A 24,730-nucleotide genomic window follows, 5' to 3' on the forward strand; every position below is an offset into this window, starting at 1 on the left:
TAACGTGATAGCCTCAGCATGCTCACCCCTCTGGGGACTGTTACCATGTTTGACTGAGGCCTTGAGGGGTGGTGTCTGGATCAGTCTCACCTACTCTCCATTACCATGTTTGACTGAGGCCTTCAGGGGTGGTGTCTGGATCAGTCTGACTTACTCTCCAAAGAGTTAAAGCTCCATATAACCACTGCTCCTCTCTCTACCCCTGTGAGTTAGGGAAGGGGTCATCCCATGCAAGGAGGGACTTGCTCAGCTCACATAGCAAGTCAGTGTTGTAAATAATCAGGGGAAAAAAAGGAACTAGGGGCTGGGAAGAGAAGAGTGAGCAAAAGTACAATTAAAGTAGTATTAGCTTTTAAAATTGAAGAAAATGTTTTTAAATGTAGCCTTGAAAATGCGGCAGGGAAAAAAAAATAAGGCTGTGTTAGGTACTGATAGGTTCTGCACTGTACTCCACATCTCCTGGGGTGGCGAAAGCTGAGCAATGAGCCAGGCCCTGCATCCTGCCTTATCTGGGATGCAGGTGCTTGGGGTGATAGAAGCCATAGCCACTTAGAATTCCTGAGGACTGAGAAGAGGAGTTGAGGAAGTTCAATAAAGTTCGCTTTGAAGGTCTTTCCACATCAGGTATCCAAGTTATCCCATGTCTCAGAGCATGGCCGGATTAGAGTTGGAACCAATGGACAACCTAATTAAGAACTTGGTGTCGGCTGGGCATGGTGGTTCACACCTGTAATCCCAGCACTTTGGGAAGCTGTGGTGGGCAGATCAACTGAGGTTGGGAGTTTGAGACCAGCCTGACCAACATGGAGAAACCTCGTCTCTACTAAAAATACAAAATATTAGCCGGGCATGGTGGCGCAGTAATCCCAGCTACTCGGGAGGCTGAGGCAGGAGAATCGCTTGAACTCGGGAGGCGGAGGTTGCAGTGAGCCGAGATCGCACCATTGCACTCCAGCCTGGGCAACAAGAGCAAAACTCTGTCTCAAAAAAAAAAAGAACTTGGTGTCAATTATTGCAGGAAGTGTGATCCTGGATTTAGGCCTTCAGGCATGGTCACTAATTCAAGTTTCCCATGTCCTGAAAAGGAACTTAGTGAAATTTTAGGTGGAAAGTTGACAGGGTACCAGGAGATAATGTAAGGGACAAGCAGCCACACCCCATTCGCTTGAGGGGCTGAGGTGGAAGAGACAGGCCTCGAGGGGTGAGGCAGTCTTTACTCACCTGTAGATGTCTCGGGCCATCCCGAAGTCTCCAATCTTGGCCACTCTTCCAGGGCCTGGACAGGTCAAGAGGCAGTTTCTGGCAGCAATGTCTCTGGGAAGAAAGAAAATGCATGTCCTAATTTTATCCCTAGGAAGATAAGTATACTATGTCCATCACTAGGATTTTATCTCCAAGCTGAAGTTTAAATAGTTCCTTCTCCTCCCTATATTTCCTTTAGTATAGTATTCTTCAGTGTGAGAGAAACAGCCTTAACAATTCTAGGCCTCACAACTACAGAGAAATGGAAAAGGATTAGGGGAAATGATTAAAAATGTTTAATGGGGCAATCATAATGAAATGCAATACACTAAGAACTAGGATTTATTGGCCTTTTACTATGTGCTAAGTGTTGTTGTAAGTGCTTCATATATAATTCTCACAACAACCCTATAAGACACAAGGTGCTATTACTGTCCTCATTTTACTTTTTAAAAAGTAAGCTAAAAGTAGATAACATAGGGTCATAAGGAATGTTATTTGGCCTTAGGCAGATTTGGAACAAACCACTGGTTGGTTTCTGCCAGTTGTTTGGAAAAGTGTTTTAGAACAGCATGACTTCCCTGAAATCAAATTCAAGTAGATTAAGATATTTACAAATATTTCTAGTTTCTTGTTTTGTTTTGAGACGGAGTCTTGCCCTGTCGCCCAGGCTGGAGTGCAGTGGCGCGATTTTGGCTCACTGCAACCTCTGCCTCCCGGGTTCAAGCAATTCTACTTCAGCCTCCCAAGTAGCTGGAATTACAGGCATGCAGCACCACACCTGGCTAGTTTTTTGTATTTTTAGTAGAGACAGGGTTTCATCAAGTTGGCCAGGCTGATCTTGAACTCCCAACCTCAGGCGATCCACTTGCCTCGGCCTCCCAAAGTTATTATTATTATTATTATTATTTTAAATAAGCCATTATGGTTCTTTTGTCCATGATTTTATCTAAAGCCTTTGCTAAGCTACATGACTGAAGAATCGCTTCTTTCAGGTGATAAAAAGTTGTCATCTCTGCTGTTGACTCTAGATGACCTGCTTTCCTGTGGCCTGTGCCTGAGGCATGGTCAACCACTGTCCAAGACTCATCATCTTCTACTGTCTGACTGCTTACCATTCTGGTCATGCATGTAGGAATGAGGGATACAGCCAGAAGAAGTCTAGGATGGGTCTCTAATAATATTAAGGTTCCTGTGCAGAAAAAAACAAGATGTACTTAGGGAGCACAGCTGCTGTTTTCATGTTCAACTGGTTTCATGATGGTTCTGATCCTAGGCTGAGAAAGGACTTAGAGAATCAACTGGCTGCTAGGATAGTATTTAAAAAATAGGATCTTGATTGGGGATCATGGCTGAGGGTACAAGAATAATGGGTTCAGGTAGGAGATTCATGTTGTTAATGCTGCTGACCTGATCCAGAAGGTTTAAGTTGAATTTTGAGGTGGTGTATAAAATGCCCCCATAAAACCATACACGCATAACACATATGACATCAAAAAGGAAGAAAAATAGTTGGCTGTATAGCCATTAATTCTCAAGAGAAATATAGCAAAGTAGACCAGGAATAATATTTATGGCTCCAGAAAAGTCTTTACACTGATGCGTATGGAATGGTTGCTTTAAAAAGTGATCGTGAATTTAATGGCAAGAAGGTAAATGCAATATACAGAACATACCAAGAGTTGGGAGAATGACACATCATTCATGAAATGGCAATGAACCATGTCCAAAGGAAAAAGATCTAATTTTTTTAAAAAATGGAAGCATGTGGATCTGGTAAGGAAGTTCCACTCTGAATTCCAAAAGCGTAGAAGTATACATGTGTGGAAGTCCATGAATCTTAAGAGCAGATAAAGGGTGGAGGGAGAGAGAATTTGAGGCAACTTTGTTGTGGGTATGTACCATAGACCTCTTAGCTAGTTAGAACATGTAAAAGACGTTTTTTTCCATACAAATGACCAAATTACCCCAGAAGAAAAGCTTTGATTGAGATGGACAATTTCTGCCAGAAGTTTTCTTTTGCTTAAAACAGATCATCTGATACCTTATTGATCTGGTGTTTGATAATTTAATTTCTTAAAAAGGAGAAAAGAGCAATAAACGATTGCTCTGGGATCTAATTCCAACCTTCAGTAACTATTTCTAGATATGGAAGTGACAGGAGTCTTGAGGGAATGTAATCCTGTTAACATCATAACAACAGAGCATTGGGTATCATCGAAATGTCTTGTGGCTATAGGAAAGCAGATGTCAAAAGGTCAGAGGACAAGTGGAAATGATCCCTCAGCCAGAGAATCTGTACGCTATGGTGACCAACGTGGGCAGAGATCCAAAAAAAAGGAGAAAGGATCCCAATGCTAAGTGAAGGAAGACATCTGGTCACCAAGGTGACACAGGTTGCTCTCAGAGGAGTCCACACTTAAAGCACATGGACAAAAGATGGAAAGATGACTCTAATAAAGGACGACTTCAAAAAGTGCACAGCTTTGTCTCGACTGAGTAATGGAATGGCAAAGCCCAGAGTTGAGATTTATGGAAAGTTCTGGGTACAACGCAAAGGACAAGAACAGGACTGGGGAGCGGGGGAAAGGGCTGAAAAATGACCTTAAAAAAAGAACAGAACTGATACAGTCTTAGAAGCAGCAGATGGTGGAGCTGCTCCCGGCTCCTTTTTTGCTTTCATTATTTCTATGAAGCAGCATGACCTGCAAGTTGGAAAGGGTTAGAAGCTAGAGGGAGAACTGAAGGCCAAAAGGATGAAGTGACAGTAAGAGGATAAGCTCTTCTGAGAGCTGATTGCCTCCTGTTAGGAGTGACTTTGGAACTTAGGCAGGTGTACTTCCTGACTTCTCGTTTCCCCGTTTTTATTAGGGAGAAAGCATAGCTTGTTATATATTTGCATACTTTTCTATTCCTTTCCTTTTTTTTATTTTGAGACGGAGTTTCGCTCTTGTTGCTCAGGCTGGAGTGCAATGGCGTGATCTCGGCTCACCGCAACCTCCGCCTCCTGGGTTCAAGTGATTCTCCTGCCTCAGCCTCCCAGGTAGCTGGGATTACAGGCACCCCCTCACCACGCCCGGCTAATTTTGTATTTTTAATAGAGATGGGGTTTCTCCATGTTGGTCAGGCTGGTCTCGAACTCCCAACCTCATATGATCTTCCCTCCTCGGCCTCCCAAAGTGCATGATAAAATTACAGGCATGATAATTTTCTATTTCTAAGCTCTTACAGCATCTCTCATTTCCTATTTTGTACTTACATATTTTAATGATTATGAACATGCCTTAAACTCTTTGAAGACATGTGTTAATAAATTATTGTGAGTTCACCAAGTCATTATTTACTACATTAGAGGCAAATCATTAAGGAAGAGCTCTGCAAAGAGCCTGATGATCTGTTTTAGTTTTCTGATTTCAAGCTGTCAGCTGAGGAAGTCATCAGCTTTCACAAGGAAAGACATACATGATATATGATGTTCATAGCATGATGTCCCAGTCCATACAGCTTTTAAACACAAGAATGATTATAATAGAAGAAATGAAGTATAGAAGTAATGAAAATCATCATTATGCTTCATTTCAGAGTATTTTAGAAAAAAATAATATATCCAACAAACATTGTGTCCCCATTATATGCCAGGTATACAAAGATGAATACAACAGCATCCTTGCCTGTAAGCCACCCATTGTCAAAAATGCAATTCCTTAACTTCCCCATATGGAGCCCAGTTTTCTACGGGGGGGGAAGCCTTAAAGTGATATAGGACTTGAACATTCAAGATACAGGCAGGGGGCCTCACAGGAGGTTAAGAATTAACTTATTAACTTATAGGTCTCCAGCCCTGGCAAGGATATTTTATGACACCTGTTTTATGTAAGGGGCAAGTGAAACCCTGATAGAATAAGTTACCATCTCAAAGACAAAGCCAAAGGGGCCAGGAGCCATCGCTCATGCCTGAAATCCTAGCACTTCAGGAGGCCGAGGTGGGAGGATTACTTGAGCCCAGAAATTCGAGACCAACCTGGGCAACAAAGTGAGATCCCGTCTCTCACAAAAAACAACAAACCAAAGCTGAATCATCCTACATCCAAACATCCCTGGAGGGAGACCTAGTGATGCGAGCCCTTGAGATCTGCAGGAAAGCACACAGACAGCGACAGGATGACAGGAAGAGCACGGTCACTTTGACTCACCGGTGGATGAAGTGGTTTTCCTCCAAATACTGACAGCCACAGGCAATGTCCCGAGCCACATGCAGAAGGTCCAGCATGGCCAGGGAGGAGGGCTGGCTCTGTGGGGAGAGAGAAGCGGGCCACTGACCAGGAGCCTGTCAGTGAGAGGAGGGAAATCGGAAACGCTGGCTTCCAGTGCTCACAAGGAGGCAGACCATGAACATGCAGCTACACCAGGGGCCTTGGCCCTGGCTGCACACTGGAAATCACCTGGAGGCATCTGAAAGAATTTGGATGCCTGGGCCTCAACCTGGACCTCTCTAAGTGGGCACAGCATTTGTGTATTTGAAATCTTCCCAGGTAATGTGATGCTAGCGTGCAGCGAAGGCTCGGAGCACCCAGACTCCGGGAAGCCAGGCTGGAGCAGGTGTTCTTTCGTTTTAATTTATTGTGCACATTCTCTCACCCCAATCTTCATAAGCATTTGAATATCCCCAATTTATAAACAAGTTTGGGAGGAAACCACGGGGGAATAGGGCAGTTTTTAAAATCCTCAATTTAAATGTCTTAAAATATTTCTTAAAACTAATTTTCTTCAAGCAGATCCAGTGCTAAAATTGATTGAAAAAGAAAAGCTTTTGGGAAATGCTGGGCAATTATGAGCTATCGCAAGCTTTTCTGCATGAGGTCTCTTTCATGCAAAAGGAGATGTCACCTCCCTACCCCTCTGGGGACATCCCATCTTGGCTTCCTGGACAGCCTTGCTGAGCACAATGAAGCCTTTTCAGAAGGCGACATCCCATCTTGGCCTCTCTTTTAATTCCTAAATCCCTGACGTGTGCGGCAGCTCAGCCTCAGGCAGTGTCCGAGTCACTGTGTTGTTCCATGTTGATTTCACCATTTCCCCAAGTCACTTTGTTGAAGTTCCAGAGACAAGGATCTCACCCTCCCTCAGCACCCAGCACAATGCTGGACACACTCTGGGGGTTCAGTGAGTGTTGGGCGGCTGATTGGTTGATGACAGCCCCAGGCCAGGATTTACCTGGAGGAACATGATTCTCATACCTACTCAGGAAAGCTCATGCAGGTAGGGTGTCAAATCCACCCCTTTAGGGCTGCCCCAAGAAAGGTGTTTAAGCTCGTGACTCTTGAGCACCTGGGCAAACTCCCTGCAGGAAATGCATGCTTGTAGCTCTCCTATTTTGCTCTTCTTTCAAAGGGTGGGCTGAGGACTGGGCTCTTTAGTCCTGAGGTGCTCACAGGGAAGTCACCTAGCCAGGTGGCAGTGGTGGAACCAGGTGGGGTCTGGGTACAGGCTTAGCCTGCTGGGGATTTTCTCTGCCATAGATCAGGGCCTCCCCAGGACTCTGTGGAGCAATGGCCTGGGTCTGGTGGAGGCAGAACAGTCTTGCTTCTCTAGGCCACGCTTCAGTTCTAGGGGAGAAAACTGAGAGTGGATAGTACCCCTACCGGTGCCTTACATTCCCCAGAGCACACACATGATCTGCCATGTGGTAGGTCTGGAAGAGAAGGTGATCTCCGTATTAAAGATGAGAAGGCTGAGGGCTCAGAGAGGCTAAGTGACTCACTCCAGGTCACACAGCTAATAAGAGTGGAGCCAAAGCTGCCCGGAGATGGGCTTTAAGGATCTGGGTCAGGAGAGGCATCCTCCCTCCTCCTTGGGAGAGGATCTAAGGAGTTAAAATGGAAGAGAGAGTGCCTGAGCGGGGACGGAGTGTATGTGAATATGGTGCCCAACGCACAGCGAATGCGGAGTACAGCACCCACAAATGGCAACCACCACACTTCAGTGGACCATCGAGCTGACCCGGGCTGCAGCCTGCTGGCCCCTTCCAGGCCATGTGGTCTGGGGCTGGCTGCTCAGCCTCTCAGAGCCACAGTTTCATTGTGACAGTGGCATGGAACTGTCGGCCTCCCTGGGTTGTCAGGAGCACGATGCCAGCAGCCTCGGGCAGTGCCTCATCAGGGGACCCGAGGTATTGAGGGGTTGCCACATGGGAGGCCAGGGGGACTCGGAAAACAGCTCCTTGTGTCTAGCTCTCCAGAGGCCTCCTCAGGAGCAGAGGTACCCCCTCTGCCCCTAACGAGAAATAAATACCTTTTCGCTCTTCAGGAACGTGCCCTCTGTCCCTACCAGAGCAGGCCCCGGTCCTAGCTGTGCTAGAGCCTTCAGGAAGATTCTCTTCCTGCCAGTATCTTTGTGTCTTAGTGCCCATCACTGAGGATGCAAGGGCCATAGATGTCTCGGAAGCCCCAGGAGCCTGGAGCGCTGTGGGGACTAAATCTCTCCGGGCATTAACTCATGGGCCAGGCTGATGTGGCTCCCTGTCCTTGGCTGCTCAGAGCAGATTAACTGCTCCACTAATCAGTGTGCGCAGGGCAGACGGTCAGCAAGCATGGGTTATGGGGGGTGTGTGGTGTGTACATGTCTGTGGTGTGTGTGTGTGTGTGGTGTGTATGCGTGTGGTGCGTGTTGTGTATATATGCGTGTGGTGTGTGTGTTTTGTGCATGTGTTGTGTATATATATGTGTGTGGGGTGTGTGTGTGGGGGTGTGTGTGGTGTGGTGTGTATATGTTTGTGTTTTGTGTATTGTGTGGTATGTGTAGGGTGTGTGAGGTGTGCGTGGTGTGTATGTGTGTGTGGGTGTATGTGTGTCTATGTGGTATATATGTGTGGTGTGTCTGTGTGTGTAGTGTGTGTGGTGTGTATATGTGTGGTATATATGATGTGTGTTGTATATGTGTGTGTGGTGTGTGCGTGGCATGTGTGATTGTGTGGTGTGTGCATGAGTATATGTATGTGGTATATGGTGTGTCTGGGTGTGTGGTGTGTGTGTATGGCATGTGTAATGTGTCTGGTGTGTGTGAGTATATGTATGTGGTATATGTGTGGTGTGTGTGGCGGGCATGTGTGCGGAGTGTGTTGTGTATATGTGAGGTGTGTATGTGTAGTGTAGGTGGTATATGTCTATGTGGTGTGTTTGTGTGTGGGGGGCGTGTGTGTGGTGTGTGCTGAGGCAGGAGAATCACTTGAACCGGGTAGTGTAGTGTGTGTGTTGTATGTGTGTGGTGTGTTTTGTGTGTTGTGTTTAGATGTGTGTATATGTTTTGTGTATGTAATGTACGTGTGTGGTGTGTTTTTTGTGTGTTGTCAATATGTGTGGTGCCTGTGATGTGAGTTGTGTATATGCATGTGGTGTGTATGTGTGTTTTTTTTGTGTGTGGCATGGGTTGTGTGTGTCTGGGAGGGGCTATAGGCATGGGTGGGGTGGGGTGGGAGGACCTGTGGACATTGGCAAACCTGATGCTGAATCTAGACTTGCAGAGCATCGCCAGCCAGTGCACCCATCTGCATCCTTCCTGGGGCAAAGAGTTGGAATCAGGATTTTATCCCCATCTGCCACTGGAGTGCAGCACTTCCTCGGACCCAGCTGTTCTCACGGCCATGGCTGTGGGCCTTGCTATGGGTGCTCCCCATGGTGGGTTTGCGGGATGGAGTTGGAAGATCAAGTAGGCGTGGGTGCTGCTTGATGGGAATGATCAGAGTCTCTGCTGCCCGCCCGTGTGCATGAGAGTCCAGGGAGGGAGAGCCGCGGCTCTGAGGGCTGTCTGCGCATGGGTTCTTCTGAGAGCACGTGTGAGTGGGAGGCCCCTAGGGCACTGGTGTTTCCTTCAGGGATGCCCTTTAGGTCAATATCCTACTTTTACTGTTGAGAAAACAGGAGTGATTTGTTTGGTATCACAGCTTCTGAGGGGCTATTCCCAAAGGATAATATATTCTAAAAATAAAACAGAATAACATTGAGATTGCTTCCTTTCTAAAGCATTAATAGCTTCTCCCTAAGTATTCAGAGATGAACCATCACAGGACAAAGGGTAGGAATCCTTTTGCCAAGTGAAAAACAGAATAGGATTTTTCTTTTTTTTTTCTTTTTTCTTTTTTTTTTTTTTGAGATGGAGTCTCGCTCTGTTGCCCAGGCTGGAGTGCAATGATGCAGCTCACTGCAACCTCCGCCTCTCAGGTTCAAGCGATTCTCCTGCCTTAGCCTCCCGAGTGCTGGGATTACAGGTGCCCGCCACCAGGCCTGGCTAATTTTTGTATTTTTAAAGTAGAGATGGGGTTTCACCACGTTGGCCAGGCTGGTCTCGAACTCCTGACCTCAGGCGATCTGCCCGCCTCAGACTCCTAAAGTGCTGGGATTACAGGTGTGAGACACTGTGCCCGGCAGATGTTTTAAAATTGATGCATATATAGATGAGAGGGAATGATGAAAAAGAGGCAAAGAATGCAGATGGGGAACATAAACAAAGTGCAGCACAAGCCCACTTTGAAAAGCGGTGAGGAATGGCCAGGTGCAATGGTTCATGTCTGTAATCCCAGCACTTTGGGAGGCCAAGGCGGGCAGATCACCTGAGGTCAGGCATTTGAGACCAGCCTGGCCAACATGGTGAAACCCTGTCTTTACTAAAGATACACAAATTAGCCAGGCATGGTGGCACATGCCTGTAATCCCAGCTACTCGGGAGGCTGAGGCAGGAGAATCACTTGAGCCGGGGAGGCAGAGGTTGCAGTGAAGCGAGATTGGGCCACAGAGCCTGGGCAACAGAGCCAGACTCCATCTCAAAAACAAAAACAAAAACAAAAAAAAGCAGCGAGAAGTCCTCACTTTTCCTTGGCACCAGATGTCCCTTACGTGTTTGGAGCCAGCATTGCCATCGTTGGTCTCTTGCCTGTGGACTGTGGACCTCTGGAATCCAATAAGCCAACTGTATTCTGAATGTCTTCCATACAGCCACTACCCACAGGCATTGCCATGTCCCAAATAGTCACAGACAGACACTGTTGTGATTAATGACCCACACCTTTATAAAGAGATTACTGAATTCTTAATGGCTTTTGTCATTATTGACTGAATTCATGGATACTAAAGTACAGCTCTTACCTATGCCTGGCATATAGGAAGCCCTGCATAAATATTTACTGAATAAATATTGGGTCTGTAGAATTTTTTTGACATTAAAAAGGGATCTTCATTCCCGAAGAGGTGGAGTCCTGGGACCAAGTGCTGTTTTCATCTGTACCCACGCATTTCGTTTCCATGACGGGCACGGCTGACCTGGGCATCCACTCTGTCTACCGCGTCTGCACGTCCATTCTGTCATTTCATGTTTGCACAGATGTTGTCGGAGGCCAGAGCCTTTTATCCCATCTCAAAGGGCCTTTGATCCTGATCTAAGGTCTGTGGAGCCACTGAGCTCCAGAGCTGGCAGGAAGTGAGGACGGAGACCTTGTCTGATTCTGCAACCCAAGCCTGGTGCCTGCACACAGTAGGTCATCAGGGAACCCCTGGGAGTATCAGGGTGATTCCAACAAGTGAATCAGGTGGAATTCAGGCCTCTGAAGTCTGAGTTTCAGCATCTGGAGGCACACCTCCACCCACTTTCTCTTCACAGCACATGTTTCTCCATCCCTCATGTCCCTTGGCCGATGCACCCTCTTTTATCCCGTGTAGGATTTACTGATATTAGTCCTGTCTGTATGCTGGAAATCACATTCCTTTTTCACAGTCCACTGAATCCTTATCTTACAAAGTTGGATTTTGTGACCCTGAGAATCCATGCAGGAAGCCCAGCTAAGCCCCAGGGAAGCTGCTGCCACAAACACATCCGCATTGGTGGCTCTGGAGGACCACAGTTGGACATTTGAAATCAGCCAAGGATCCCAGGAAGGACAGCTCACCTGGGCCTGGTGGGTATATGGGAGGCGGGGAGGACCATGACTGGGGTGCTGCCGGAGTGTGCCTGGTTGGCAACGAGAGCCACACAGAGGAGAAGTGGGGCCAGGGGTTGAAAGAGCAGATTGGGTGAGGGTGGGACTCTGGCCCTGAGAAGTGGCTCTTCCAAGGGCAGGCCCCCTCCCCGCTGTGGGCGACCCTCAGGTAGTGCCTGCTGTTAGAGGGCAGAACTTGGGGACAGGCTCCTGTTAGACTCTCCAAGGGCGGCACTCTGGGTTGGGGGTGGTGAGAGATTGAATGATCTGCCTTTCCTTGCTGGACTTTGTTCTTTGTAATAATATTGGAATCATCTTTCATCATCAAAGGAGAGAGATGCCTTTGTGTTTGAGAGAGGGAGAGAGAAAGGGGAAGAGAGAGAGAGAGAGAGAGAGAGAGAGAGAGAGAGAAGGCCCACTCCTCACTCCTGCCCTCTCCTACCCCTGAAGTCCTTGAACTTGCCAAGTGCTGGGCTCCCAGACTCCCTTTGCAAAGTCTGTCTCCTTTGCATACATACGACTTTCTCTTCTTGAGCCTCAGGAAGGTCCAGCAGGAGAACCAGGGCTGTGCCTCTCCCCAAAGTGTGATACCACGTGTCCCCCACTGACAGCAGCGCTGCTGAGAATCTCAGGGCATGAGGGTCAAAGGCTCTGCCCTCCTAGGTGGTGGTGGGAAAGCCAGTGAATCTGATGCTTGTACCCTGGCAGAGATGCCGGGATGCCTGGCAGTGTTGGCTTTAAGCACCCAACCTCATCTTGATAGTTTACAGTTTCCCAGAGGGGACCACTGGATAAGCAGTAAGTTGGAGAGAGCACTGAATCAGGAGTCATAAGGCCTGAGTTCTAGTCCCAGCTCTTCCACTTCCTGTGTGGCCACGGCAAGTCCCATAATCTCTCTGGGCCACAGCTTTCTCATTCATAGAACTGGGGAGAGATCTGCATCGTCTGTTCATAGGGTGGTGTTGAGAAATGTGAAAGGTCTGAGGAGGATGCTAGCTGATGAGGGCTCTTATGAGACAGGGGTAATCTTTATCTCCCTGCTCCCTGCCCAGTCCTCCTGCCAGGTATGCTCAGGTGCACACACATTCCTCTTCTCAAGGGGTAAGACAGTATTCTTCTTAGATACCGAGATGGGTCACCCAGTGGCTAAGGTGAAGGTATTTTACATGGATCCTGACTGAAGGTGGAGATCAGAACAGCCATGACCTTGCAGGGCTTCCATCACCACTTTGAGTCCCTGTGAGCAGTGTGGTCAGGTTGGGCTTTCTGGAACCACTGGCTGTTGGTCCTTCCCTGCTTTCCTGGGGGCGGGAGGGTGGCCGCTGCTTTTACTGTGCAAGTCTTCCCTGTGATCCCCACAGTACAGTGGTTCCTGGAGGAAGCCTAGATCCTAACCCTGGGGCCTGCTCAGTTCCAGTTCCTGGTACCCAGGGCCTGCTGAAGACCTGCAGACCCAAGCATGGGCAGCTGGGCTCTGGGTCTGCCCAGGGTGCTATGTTTAATAATTTAGAACCACCTTTGAGATGTTCTAGTCCAATCCTCAAATCTCACCTGTGTGGATACCCAGGTTAAAGGTTTAAGACTGCCCTAAACCACATGGGTGTCTAATGGCCAAGTTGGGGCTGGAGCTTGGGATTCTTGGGTCCACCCTGGGTATCTTCACTTCCCAAGCTCTGTTAACCATAAGATGTGTGTAGCACCTTCCTAAATATGAGGTTGGAATGTCCAGGCATTATTATCCCTACTTGAGACATGAGGACAGTGGGCTCTGAATGAGTAGCTGCAGAGTGACCTGCCCGGGTCAGTTGCTTGAGTAGTGACATGGCTGGCATGAAAGTTCCCCTCTGTGTTTGTCTCTAGTTTGGTTTTCCAGAGTCAGCAGACCATGGGAATGGATCCAGGCTATAGAATGCAGATATGGTTTGGATTTGTGTCCCTGCCCAAATCTTACCTTGAATTGTAATCCCCATTGTTGGAGGAGGGGCCTGGTGGGAGGTGAGTGGATCATGGGTGGATTTCCCCCTTGCTGTTCTCATGATAGTGAATGAGTTCTCATGAGATCTGGTTGTTTAAAAGTGTATAGCACTTCCCCCTGCATTCCTTCTTTCTGCTCCAGCCATGTCAGATGTGCCTCCTTCCCCTTCACCTTCTGCCATGATTGTAAGTTTCCTGGGGCCTCCCCAGCCATGCTTCCTGTACAGCCTGCAGAACTATAAGCCAATTAAACCTCTTTTCTTTATAAATTATTCAGTGTCAGGTAGTTCTTATATAAATGCAAGAATGGACTAACACAAATGCATTGCAGGAGCCTTGCACAAGCTCCTTGGGCCTGGGGCTTAGCCGTCATCTACCTCTGTCTTCTGTTCATTCTCTTCCAGTCAGTCACCCCCCTATCCAAGCCTAAAGTTGACTCCCTGGGTTCCACCGAGGAACTTGCTACCCAGGCTGCCCACTCTTGCTCCCTCCATCCTTGCTCCTGTCCTTGGCACAACAACTGCAGCAAAGACTGGTTCTCACTCACCGGGCGAGGGCGGGTCTCTCGGAGGAAGGACTTGAGGTCTCCTCCTGCCATGAGCTCCAGTAGGATGAACCGGGGCAGGGCCTGCAGGCTCACCCCGATGCAGCGAACGATGTTCTGGTGGTTGAATTTGCTGCAGAGCAGAGTGGGGTATAACCAAAATTAGCTGAGTCTGGGGGAATGTTAAATTGGGGGGAACAGGATACACAGTTACATTTTCAGCAGCTACAATGTATAAATGCATTCTGTAAATAGGGGCAGCAGGGGTCCCGGGCTGAGCCTAAACCCAGAATCTCGCTGGTGAGCAGGTGGGAAGAACCAGAGCAGGCTCCACAGGAGTTCCGTTTGCAGGAGAGGGGCTGGAGGTGCGAGGATGTTGCTTAGGCACTTGGGTGAGAAAGTGTCTCGGGGGCAGGACGGTGTCTTTCTCAGATACTGGTGCACGGACTGGGCACTAGAATTCATGGTCGATTTCTCCCAGGAAGGTCTCAGGCAGAAGGTGAAGCAAAACAACTGCTTCTAAGAGAGACTGGGTGAGACTTGCCAGGTGACGGCGTGTGAAACAGAGCCAGGAAAAGGGGATGGCCTCATAAGTCCATCAGTTTCCTGTGGATTCCTCATGGAGGGGACCAAGACTTGGGTTTTCTTGTTAACATGATCCCTTTAGAACACACAGGCAGTGGGGCCTAGGAATTCCACATGGGCCAACATGTGCATGCATGTGTGTGCATACACATACGTGTACACGCCCCCCCCAAGTGTTGAAAGACTGGGTGATTAGACACCAACATATAATGGTTAGTTACCACCAAGTAGTGAGATTGAGCGATTTGGGTCTTCTTCAATATAATCTCATACTTGCCAAGTTTTATTCATAATCAGGAATTACATGTATCATCAGAAAATAAATGTTATTTTGTGTGTTCTCCTGTGACTCCAGACCTCACAGCCATATCACTCACACTGCCTGGCCTTGTTACCCCTGCCACTTCCACCAAGGGGACATCCCAATCTGCCCCCACCTGTCAGGACGTTCAGAGACTTCCTGGTGTGATGGGGGCCATGAGCCTCCACCTGATCTTGAGGTCAAACATCTGCCTCCTCCTTGAGGGGATCTGCTGCCACTGTGGATGCCCTCAGGAGCCACAGGCACTGAGACTCTCAGCTTAAATACAGACCCTGGAACCTCAAGTCAAAAGGTGCAGCCAGCTGAGACTCATCCCTGCTGATGGGAGCCTAGGATGGGGTGGCCTTCCATCATATTAGGAGCACATTTACTGGGATTGGTGAAGGGTTTGGGAGGGAGATTGTATCTTGTACTGTCAAAGTCTAGCATGTTCCATTTCTTAAGAAAAAGTGAAGGAAGAAGAACCAATGGAGAACAGCAGGGAACTGGTTGCAGACCGTGACATCGGTGGGATTATTAGGCCACACAGATTTTGTTTCTGAAACAACCACCAGGGGTTGTTCCAGTCTGGTAAGAAGTGTCTAGAATGTTTGGGAGTCTCCTACTGGAGAAAAGGGGACATGCTGGGGACAACACCATTTCCCTTGGAGACATCGATGTGTTAGAAACCTCTCCAGGTTCTTTGGGGCAGTGGGGAGTTGGGGTGAGGGTGTCTCTCTGTGGCCTTACCTGATGATCAGGGCTTCCATGAGGAAATCCAGTTCGTCCTGTTCTGAGCACACCTCAGGCAGCGTCTGGGCAGAGAAGGGGAAGGTGGGGAGGAGGAGGAGGCTGTGAGCTGACAGCTGCAGCCTACAGAGTCTGCAAGCCAAGGGCAGGCTCAAGAGTGAGCCACTTCTTACCTTCACAGCGACTTGCAGGGGGCTTGGGTCGTTGGGCACTCCGGACACCTGGCCTTCATACACCTCCCCAAAGGCGCCATGGCCCAGACCCCTGTGCAAAGGAGAATACAAGATGAGACAGAGTCAAACAGGCCACAGTAATGAGGCAGCTGGGGCTCCTGAGCCCGGGGCTCACATTTAGTGGACAAACACAAGAGGCAGGGGATAACGTACACACTCAGGAGTAACACCCTCAACACGGCTGTGCTATGCAATAAGAAGGATTCCAACCAGGGACTCATGACAATGGTCAAATGTTTATTCATTCAATCAGTAGTTACTGAGTCTGATATTTGCCAGGGACACAGGGGTGTATGAACCATGGCTTTTCCCCGGGGAGGCTCATGCTCCTTTAGGACAGACATATCGCCGGGGGGTACTGGCTGGGGAGTGTTGCCAGTGAGTGACAGAGAAAGGTACAGTTGCTCTAGATGCTCAGAGGAGGGGCCCTTTGCTCCCCTGCTCCCCTGGAGGGAAGCAGGGCCAGGAAGCCTTGGAGAGAGCATACCTCAATGAATTTTGAGGAGAGCCCTGGTTCTCCTCTCATTGTATAAACTCCATAAACATATAGGAGTTAGTGTAAACCAACACACATGGCCCTGAATGTCAAGGCTTGTCCTCCTAGGAGGGCTGGGGGTGCCCATAGGGAGGGCTCTGCTGACCTTTTGTGGCTGGAGGAGTCTGTGATGCTGTGATAACATTCAGCCCCTAGACTGCAGCCCCTCTCCTCCCAGGATGGCAGCAGGGTGCTCACCGAATGAGGGTGATGTTTTTCCGCGGCACCTCCTTCAGGTCACTGATGGAGGAGGTCTTGCCAGCAAAGCAGTAGTTGGGGTTGTAGTCGGTCATGATGGTTGAGGTGCGGAGCTTACTCAGCTTGTACTCAGGGCTCTGCAGCTCCATCTGCATGGCTTGCAGCTCCTGGTGCTTCCGGCGGTACACTGCAGATGGATGGTCAGCTGCAACATGGCCTGGACCAGGCAGCCTGGCCCTTGAAGCACTACACAGGCCACTTCCTACAGGAAGCCTCCCTGGATCTCCATATCCTCCCCTGAGCTCTGAAGCTTTCCATCACACTTAGAAATACTAACAAAATGATTCTAGATGTGAAGGTGTGTCTTTAATTGAAACATGATTTAAAGTAAATGTAAAGCTAAAAATCACAAACACAGAAAAGAATTATTTGTATTATACAGGGCAGAGTCATGTTAGTCTGGGTCCTCCAAGAAGCAGACTGGAGATGGGATTAGACCCAAGATGGTCTGCAGATTTTATTAGAAGAAATGCCCATGAGAGGAAATGGGGAGGGAGCCAGGGAAGGCCGGGCGAACCAGCAGACCGTGTTGCAAGTCTGACCCCATGTGAACGAGGGAGGGAGGGAAGGTTGGGTGGAAGCATCCTGGGTGCCATGCAGCCTAAGGAATTTTCAGCAAGGCCCTAAGGGGTTCTGGAGCCAAAGTCAGCCATCAGAGGAGTCCCACGGCTCCCAGGAATTGGCCTGCCTTAGTATTTCTGCTGTGCCAGCCACGGGGTAGGGCAGCTTCACTGCAATCACAGCAGTGGGTTTGAGGGTGCAGCTGGGATCTTGGTCAATTGTGTTTCCTATAGTTGGAGTACTGCCAAGCCGCAGAGTTGGAGAAGAGCCACATAATGAAAAGATCTCTAAACTGGTGTCTGGGGATCTGAGCTCTAATTCCGCCTCTTGTTACTTACAAGCTGAGCCGTGAGGACCAGGTCACAGGACCTCTTTGGACAGTAGTTTCCCTCTCTGTAAGCAGGGATGGTAACTCCTGCCCTGTTTCCCTAACCACTCCCACTCCCCACCCCCAGGGTTGTCAATGAAATGAATTCACCAACGTAAAATGGTTTTGAAAAGTTCTAAAGAGCTCTACCAATGTGAATGACCATTATCACTCCTACGTGTGAGGATGTGCTGGAAGGCAAACTCCATGGGAGCCAGAACAAAACTGTGATTCAGAGGGTAGATTCTGTGTGTAAAGCCCAGCACCCCCAACACACGGGCCAGGGCAAACGAGTCACCCACTATGTGCTCAGTTCCCTCCTCTATGCTATGGACCGACCACGATCAGATTAGGGTTACTTGAGGATCGAATGAACTGAAATGTGTAAATTGCTGAGCATGTAGTAACCATGCAACAAGTGTTAGCTCCTGTTATCCTGTCCCTTTGAGGGATGGCACCATATGGGGACGCAGCGTGTGCTGCCATCTCCCTTCTACTGGAAGATCCCTTTGCCTGCAGGGGCCTGGCCTGTGAGGGCTCCCAGGACCCTTTCCCTCTGCCCTATTCAAGCCTCTGCCCATCTGTACTGGGCATGTCTCTGCCAGCAGTAAGGGCTGGTTGGGACCACACTGAGCTCTCTGTGACCTGCAGGTCAGCTCACCTTGGCTCACAGGCTGAACAGAAATATACTCAGAAACCGATCTTTCCATCTCTCTGCCTGGAGGGTGGTGGAGGACTGGTTTGGAGAAGAGTGGGCTAGTGCATTATACAGGGTGGGAGCCAAACAGGAGCCGTGCCCGCGGAAGCACATGGGAGCTAGAAGTGACGTCTAGGGGTGGGGACGAGCTTTCCCCATCGTGATGGACACTGAAGAGAGCTCCCCACCCCCTGATCAGCCAGAGGATACACACGGCGCTGAGGTGCAGAATCAGGGGCTCCTCAGGGAACTGCAGCTGCTCTGGTTGGGGGAAGGTTGGGAGCTTCGGTTTTGGCTTGGCCTGGGCTTCCCTAATCACCACCCCACCGAGTTCCAGGGACTAGCATAATGAAGTGACACCCTGGCAACCGTGGCACAGCCTGAGACACTATTCTGTCCTGCCTTCCCGCCCCCTTGGGAGTCCCTGGGGCTCTGTGCACTCACCAATCATGATGCCGGAGAAAGCCAGGACCAGGGCAGCCACGAGGGCAGAGGTCACCACGGAGAGGATCAGTGAGAGTGGCAGGTGCGGCTCCGGGGTGGGCGACACTGGAAGACAGGTCCTAGTGGGGCACTGACAACCACACCCGTTCTCCTTTGAGCTGGTCCCAAGTCAAAAATAACCTCTCCAGCTGTGACAAAAACTACCTGCTCCCTCCCATCTTTGGAGACCTTGTCACACTTCTCTTTTCAGAGAATCACGAGCAGGACCAGACTCATCCTGTTTTTACAAGCTTTTAGCTGTAGCTTTTGAGTGGAGGGAAATTTAACAGGGATGAATATCAATGGCGGGACGTTGGTTAAAACATGAGCTGCACAACTACAGGGTGAGGATGGAAGGTGAAACGAAAGTAGATCTGGAAGAGATGTGGGGACCGCAGGTGACCAAACAACAGGGTGTGCTCTAAGTAACACCCTCTGAGGCTAAATTACTTCCCTGTGGCCCTGAGGCACTGGGCTTAGAGTGGGGAGGGGGCCTGTGCCCTCTGCTGGCAAGACCACACGGAGGCATCGTGCTTGGTACTGGACACTACATTTCAAAAGGGACATCGACAATGGAACACATGCAGAAGAGGGACACCAGTGCGGCGTGGAGAGGAGACACAAAACTGCATCTTGTATGAACTGCTGCAAACAAACAGGTTATTTAATCTGAAGAAGAGTTAAAGGAGGAGGATTGGGCCAGGTGTGGTGGCTCATGCCTGTAATCCCAGCACTTTGGGAGGCCAAGGCGGGTGGATCACCTGAGGTCAGGAGTTCGAGACCAGCCTGGCCAACATGGTGAAACCCTGTCTCTACTGAAAACATGAAAATTAGCCTGGCATAGTCGCAGGCGCCTGTAGTCCCTGCTACTCGGGAGGCTGAGGCAGGAGAATCGCTTGAACCTGGGAGGTGGAGGTTGCAGTGAGCCAAGACCACATCATTGCACTCCAGTCCAGGCAACAGGAGTGAAACTCTGCCAAAAAAAAGAAAAGGAGGAGGATGGGAGCACTGCCTTCTTACACTGCACATGAAAAGCTGCTGCGGTAAGGAAACCTAGGAGAGGAAGGTTAAGGGGACAGGGCTCCGGCTCTGAAACTGCCCAAGGGAACAGAGCACCTTAGGAGCAGTGAGATCCCTGTCACTGGGCATGTTTAAGTGGGGGCAGAATGGCCCCTCAGTGGGGATGGTATTCTATACCAGAGGACTTTTAAGACTCCTTCAGGAGCCATGGCCCACCTTTTACACAGGGGTCAGAGCGCTTGAGCTGTCGCAGGTAGGGGAGGTAAGACAGCTTACAAAACCGAATCCAGGGTGTCCTGGAACCCAGAAACCACTTGTGGTCATGCGCCAAATCTCAGGCTGTCTGCCCCTCTGCCTCCCCCGGCCCCGCCCCCTTACCAATGCAGGAGACGCCATCCTCTGCCAGCACTGTCCCGTGGTCACAGAAGCAGATGACCTTGTGGCTTTCAGTGTCCATGTGACATTCATCTACCTCACAGTGACTGCAGTTTAGATAATGCTTAATATTCACTTCCCCATGGCCTTCCATCACTGGTGACAAGGAGGCAGGGTCAGTCACCGGCCGAGCCTGCTTCCCCACTCCCAGCCTCAGTATTGTGTCTCCAGGTAGTCACTGTGGGTGCTCTGGTCCCTGTTCCTAGGTCCCATTGCCACTGGAAGCACAACTGTGTAGGGGAGTCTTCCTGTGCATATGGAGAGTGCAGTGGAGGCAGCTGGCATGGGTGCCTATGGATGTTTGCATTTGTGCCGGTGGTGGGAGGAAGCCCACACATGTGATCTTTAGGTTGGCTGGTGCAGGTATTGGGCTATTGTTGTTACCTTTCCTAGGATTCTACCTCTGCATTCATATTAAAGCACGCATCCTGACTTCCAGAAAATGTGGTGACCTGCGCTCTAGGAAGCTTGCCTGCCAGGGACCCACAATTGTGCCTCTGTATCCTGGATACACGTCAGAGACTCTGAGGCTTCAGCTGGGTGGGAGGACTGACCTAAGGAAGTTTGTTCTGCTGCCTGGAAGAGGGGCTACCTTTTAAAGCTGGGGTGTACAGGATGCCCAGTGGACTGATGAAGGAAACCCCATCTTCCCCATCCATTTCGGGGTCATTGTTTGAGGCTGCATTGCCACCTGAGTAGCAAACCAGAGCAGAGTTTAACATGGGGGGTGGGTGCCAAAATCAACACACATGCACGTCAGCGGGGCATGCAGCTCTGGCCAAAGTTAGGGGGTCACTGGGGCTTCAGGGATAGGGATGCGGGGAGGGAAGGGAGGCTCAGGGCACAGAGGCTGCACATGGGATTTGGCCCAGTAGATGCTGGGTGTATGGCCACTTTCCCCTCAGGTCCAGGCCAGCTCCGATGGAGGAGGGGCCTCTACCACTCTGCTGGGGGCCCACTAAGAAGTGGTTAATGTGAGCAAGAGTCTAAAAGTTCTAGTCCTTCTAGGCTGGGATACGCCCGTGGTGCCTCTCCCAGGACTGGTCAGGATGAGGAGTTGCTCTCCAGCCCCACTGGGTCAGGGTTGGGGTGTGGCGGGGTGTGGGGATTGCGGGAGATGAGCCCCTGTACCCTAAGGCTCCTGTCCCTCCTTTCACCTGGGGCTGGGCTATCTTTGGGCTCCCCCCTCGGGCTCCTCCCACCCACCCAGCTTGGAAAAGAAGAGCATGTGGTTAACACAAGCATCTTACAGACAGCGTCAAAGCAAAACACAGACACGAACACCACAGAGCATGCATGCATTCGTCCTAATCTGTGGGGAGCGGGGAGCCATCGTCTCCCAGCCTCTCAGCTTCAGAAGGCTCTGCTGACTGTGCTCTGAAGCCCAGATGAAGCAGCTGGGGTCAATGGCCAGCTGCTTGCTGAAGGGCCGGGCTAAGCCTGCCTGCAGTTGCCCTCAGGAGTAGCTCTCGTCAGCAGGAACAGCAGCGCCTTTCACGAAGCTGGTGGGCTGGGGTAGGGAGCAGGAGTGAGGAGTCCATGAAACCACCAACCAGCCCCTTCAGGAGCTGGCTTGGCCAGGTCATCCAAGGGAGGCTGGGGGAGCCCTTACGGGTGACTCAGAGACCAGTCTGGAAAACCAAAGCCTCTTTATCATCGACTTTGGGGGAGATCAAGAATCACATGGGATCTTGATGTTGTCGCTGAGGAAGCCTGGAGGCAGGATGCTGGCTCGAGAGCCAACACCCTGCCTCCGGCAGGTCCAGCCAGGCGGAGAGGGAGGCGTGCAGTCACATCACAGTCCACACTTGGGCAGGCCAGGGGAGGGCCGGGAGAGGGCAGGGAGGTGAGGAGCCTAGGACTAAGCGGGGGGAGTGACACCTTGAACACGAATCATCTTTACCTATATATCCTCCGCCTCCTCCACCTGAGGAGCACCCCCCTCCACCCCCTCCGAAACCCCCTCTTGTCTCCCACCCCCACTTCTTCATGGCCTGGGGGCAGGAATGTCCTCCGGTGGCACCCTCCAGCAAAGATTTTCCGGCCCAGAGCAAGGAAGTGTTATCATTCCAGCCACCTCCACCACCTGCGGGAAGAGATAGGGAACCCGCGTGAGGATGCTGGCCAGAAGGATGGAGGACGCCTTGGAGGGTGCCTGCACCAGCTCCAGCTCCCGGGGCCCATCTTCAGTAGGAAAACCACAGTAGGAAAACCAGGAGGCTGCTTGCCCTAGGGAGACCTGTTTGGCCACAGCTGAGTACACCCAGATGAGAGCGTGCCTTGTACCCCTGCTTCCTGCCAGTCCTCTCTGGCTCAAAAGGAGGGGCTGTGCTTGGTTAAGGATCGGGGGAGGTGGGCAGACAGGCAGCATGGTGACTAAACTCGTTCCTCTATCTTCTCGTCATGTCAGCCAAGCCCCATAGTGCTGGACCTTCATTTCATTAACTGCCTCCCATCCTAACAAGAAATGGGACTCATCAGTCTTTGAGCAGCCAAATGTCAAAACCCTGCACTAAAGTTCCTTGCAGGAATCCTGGACTAGGCACCACAGAGCCCACTGCTGTCTAAGAAACCATGGGCAAGAATGCCCATTCTGAGCCTGTGTTTCTTCACTTGTAGCTTGGGGATAATAAGACACAGCTCATGGGGTTGATGTAAGATCAAAGGAGACAGTGAGTGTATGAAATGCTCCACAAACTGCCAGGGGTGAGGAGTGTCAGGGGCTTGAGAGGCAGAACACATGCGTGCAGACAGCCTCACACCTCGGCTCAGCCTGCGTAGAGGTTCTCCAGGGCCAGGCTCTCAGGAACCGCTCCAAGGTCAGGAGCAGAAGCCCTGGTCGGTGGAGGACGATGCCCTGGCAACAAAGGCAGCCTCGGGGCTGTGCTTCCCAATGACTGGGGCTGCTTTGGGCCCTTGCAAAGGAAGCTATCTACAGAGCCGAGGTTGAGTGTAGCCACAGGTTGACCACAAGAAATCTCTTCTGCTAACCTTTGAGATTCCAGGACATCCCCTATCCCTACTGTTCCATAGGACATTTGAACAGACATCTACAGTTGTCCCTCAGTATCTGTGGAGGATTGGTTCCAGGATCCCTCCATCACACCAAAATAAATGTCCCTTTATATAAAGTGGCATAGTATTTGCACATTCTCCCATTAAAAAAATCATCTCTAGATTACATATAATACCCAATACAGGGTAAATCCTATGTAATAGCTATTGTATTGTTTAGGGAATAAGTCTGTACATGTTCAGTAAAGACATAATCATCTTTTTTTTTTTTTTTTGAATATTTTTGATCTGTGGTTGGTTGAATCCAACGAACACAGAACTGATGGATAGGAAAGGGTGACTGTATCCTAAAAACCCTAAAACCCTTTCTGCTGCAGTGATGATGTGTGGCGGGGACCTGGACATTGATGGGGGAAGGTGGAAACAGCAGTGTGTGTGTCTGCCAGAGCCCTGCGGGTGAACCGGCCTGGCAGGGTTTCTGGAAGCACTTGTGGCCGAGATTCCTTGGGACCCAGAGGGACCTGTAGGTGGGATAACTGTCTTGCTAGAAAGAGGAAGCCAGGTTTTGAAAATGAAGCTGAGGTCAGGAACAAGCTTGAATCTAGAATGGGGACAAGCAGAGCTGAGGTGAGGCCATCAGGCAAGCTGGGGGGACTTTGTCAGCCATGAAGCCTGCAGGGTGGGTGCTGAGCTTGGGTTTCGCTGTCCTCCCTTCTGCTCTCAGAGGAGGGTGTGGGCCTGTCAAGGCGGTTGTCATGTGGCAGAGGGAAGGCCCCTTAGGCGCGATAGGGGCCAGAAGTTGGCTCTGGTGTTTGTGCGGGGCTGTGAGCAAGTGCATAATAAATAAATCAGAACGAGATGGTGGAGACCATGTGCTGTGCTTTCATCCCGCTCAGCCCCCAGCAGAGGAGGTTTCTGACCCCACACCCATCTTGCAGCCTTCGAGCAAATGTGTGGAAAGGAAAATAACCCATATCAAAATCAGAACAACGGTGTTTTAAAAATACGAATTGAGTCTGGCCAGACGCAGTGGCTCACGTGTGTAATCCCAGCACTTTGGGAGGCCGAGGCAGGCAGATCACTTGAGGTCAAGAGATCGAGACCAGCCTGATCAACATGATGAAACCCCATCTCTACTAAAAATACAAAAATTAGCTGGGTGTGGTGGTGTGTGCCTGTAATCCCAGCTGCTCTGGAGGCTGAGGCAGAAGAATCGCTTGAACCCACGAGTCAGAGGTGGCAGTGAGTTGAGACCGTGCCACTGCGCTCCAGCCTGGCGACAGAACAAGACTCCGTCGCAAAAACAAACAAACAAATGAACGAACAAAATTGTCTCCATCACTAAACAGCTCGACCATGTGGAGAAAAAAAAGAGTCATCAGGCCTTGGTGAGCCCATTGGCTCTCCTGTAAAACAGGAATGGTATCCGCCTGGAAGCCTGCAGCGTTGTTTTGACAGCACATGTGCAACAGAGGCGGAGGTGCTTCAGGGTTTCTCAGGTGCTGGGACTCGGTAGGGGTGCTGCGAACGTCACTGGAGAACCTCATGGTGGACCCATGACTGTTTCTACTCTTCTATCTCTAGCTGTTCTCAATTGAGAGACAGTTTGCACATTTGTTTTAATTAATCCCAAATCTTAAATGCCTTCTAAGATCCTTCCACAGTCTGATTGTGTGGAAAAGAAAATACAAAAAGGAATTGCATTTTCTGTCTTTGGGGTGGCTGACTTTAGAGGAATCAGGGAACTGATACTCTCTTCCCTGCCT

General features: G+C 50.0%; 1 protein-coding gene across 3 annotated transcripts in view; it reads right to left on the reverse strand.

The window, feature by feature from the left end:
- LOC105479716 (ALK receptor tyrosine kinase) overlaps positions 1-24,730 on the reverse strand; it is a 750,786-nt gene that overhangs the window by 22,665 nt on the left and 703,391 nt on the right. Inside the window, exons 16-25 of one of the 3 annotated variants that reach the window (XM_011737869.3) lie at positions 21,853-22,035; positions 20,542-20,640; positions 19,893-20,045; positions 18,456-18,560; positions 16,327-16,513; positions 15,534-15,624; positions 15,361-15,425; positions 13,728-13,857; positions 5,436-5,533; positions 1,222-1,314 (exon numbers count right to left, since the gene is read on the reverse strand). In XM_011737869.3, the coding sequence (XP_011736171.2) occupies positions 1,222-1,314; positions 5,436-5,533; positions 13,728-13,857; positions 15,361-15,425; positions 15,534-15,624; positions 16,327-16,513; positions 18,456-18,560; positions 19,893-20,045; positions 20,542-20,640; positions 21,853-22,035 (1,204 nt within the window). Of the gene's footprint in view, positions 1-1,221; positions 1,315-5,435; positions 5,534-13,727; positions 13,858-15,360; positions 15,426-15,533; positions 15,625-16,326; positions 16,514-18,455; positions 19,811-19,892; positions 20,046-20,541; positions 20,641-21,852; positions 22,036-24,730 lie in introns of those variants that run through there. The other 2 variants (XM_024792241.2, XM_071076449.1) reach the window with 2 other exon arrangements.

Source organism: Macaca nemestrina, chromosome 13, assembly GCF_043159975.1.
Source record: "Macaca nemestrina isolate mMacNem1 chromosome 13, mMacNem.hap1, whole genome shotgun sequence".
Taxonomy (NCBI): domain Eukaryota; kingdom Metazoa; phylum Chordata; class Mammalia; order Primates; family Cercopithecidae; genus Macaca; species Macaca nemestrina.